At 35.5% G+C, this 1,262-nt stretch overlaps 1 protein-coding gene across 1 annotated transcript in view; it reads left to right on the top strand.

The window, feature by feature from the left end:
- Positions 1 to 1,262, top strand: part of TUBGCP3 (tubulin, gamma complex associated protein 3) — a gene marked incomplete at both ends in the record, with an annotated part of 58,553 nt that overhangs the window by 47,924 nt on the left and 9,367 nt on the right. The window contains one exon of the mRNA XM_008593910.1: positions 412 to 547. Coding sequence (XP_008592132.1) covers positions 412 to 547 — 136 coding nt within the window. The remainder of the gene's footprint in view (positions 1 to 411; positions 548 to 1,262) is intronic.

Raw genomic sequence — 1,262 nt, 5'->3', positions numbered from 1 at the left:
CTTGCCACCCTTGGGAGCTTTTGTCCAACAGTAAGTGCTCCTGCCTCCCATGTCCCTCAGGAAGGTTGGGGAGTCGTGGTTGAGTTCACATTTTAGACTAGGCTTAGGCTAAGTTTAGAAATCTTGATAAACCGTTTATACTAGCGGAGTAACTTTATGCCTCTCTTTCCCTTTCTGTAAAATTCGTATAAAAATACCTACCTTCTATTATTTGCTTAGCTTGTAAATAGTCAAAGTAGTTGTTGCTATGATTCTTTCCTAAAATGTGCCAGATTAGTTACTCGCATACTACTTAGAATTTATTAGAATTGGTTGCGTATTCTCTGGCTTTTTTGTTTTTGCTTTTAAAAAATCAGGACCTGTTCTCAGAGGATTCTTATGCACGAACAAGCCTGTCTGCTGTTTTTTCAGGTGTTTACTCGAGAGTGTATGAGCCACTACCTGAGAGTGTTTAACTTCCTCTGGAGGGCCAAGCGGATGGAGTACATCCTCACTGACATACGGAAGGGACACATGTGCAACGCGAAGCTTCTGAGGAACATGCCGGGTAAGACCTGTCACCTTTTGCAGCCTGCGCTGCATGTGGGTTCCAGTGGCACAGCGGGAGCCCGAGTTTCCTTAAAGTGACCGAGCTGAAAGGGATTCACTATTTTGTTTTTGGGTTTGGTTTTTGTGAAACATCTTATTTGCTTATCTTGACTTCAGTGCAAATCAGAAAATAAAAAAATTGAGTCAAGCTAGATTTTTTTCATGAATTTTCTTTTAAAATCACGTTTGTTTTTCACTCTAATGTTCATATGTATACTTTAATTTTTTTAATTACTAGTTTTTAAGGTAAGAAAGCTGTTTAATAAATCACTAGCTCATTAAAAATTCACTTAGTGTGTTAGTTAAATTCTGTTTGTGAATTTCTTGAATGTTTTGCTCATGTAGTAGAACATGGAAATATTTATATTATTTTACAATTTAAAATTATAGTAATCTTCTCAAGTGTCAGATAGTCAAGATTATTTTAATGTTATAAATATTGAATGACTTCACTTATGAATAATTTTGAAATCTTTATATTGAAATTGATTTGGTCAGAACCTTTAAGAAAATTTCAATAAGTATGTCTTTAAAGAGTTTAGTATATAGGTTGGTATATGCTCTTAAATCTTTGGTGAAAAGTAGTTGTTAAAGATAAAAAAGGAGCAGTTGTTTGAAGAGAGGAGTTCATGATCTCTCCTTCTTTACTAGGGCAAAGGCTGATCCTTGAGCAG

The sequence above is a fragment of the Galeopterus variegatus genome, unplaced genomic scaffold (assembly GCF_000696425.1).
Source record: "Galeopterus variegatus unplaced genomic scaffold, G_variegatus-3.0.2 Scaffold9859, whole genome shotgun sequence".
Taxonomy (NCBI): Eukaryota; Metazoa; Chordata; class Mammalia; order Dermoptera; family Cynocephalidae; genus Galeopterus; species Galeopterus variegatus.
This window is presented reverse-complemented; position numbering and strand designations above follow the sequence as displayed.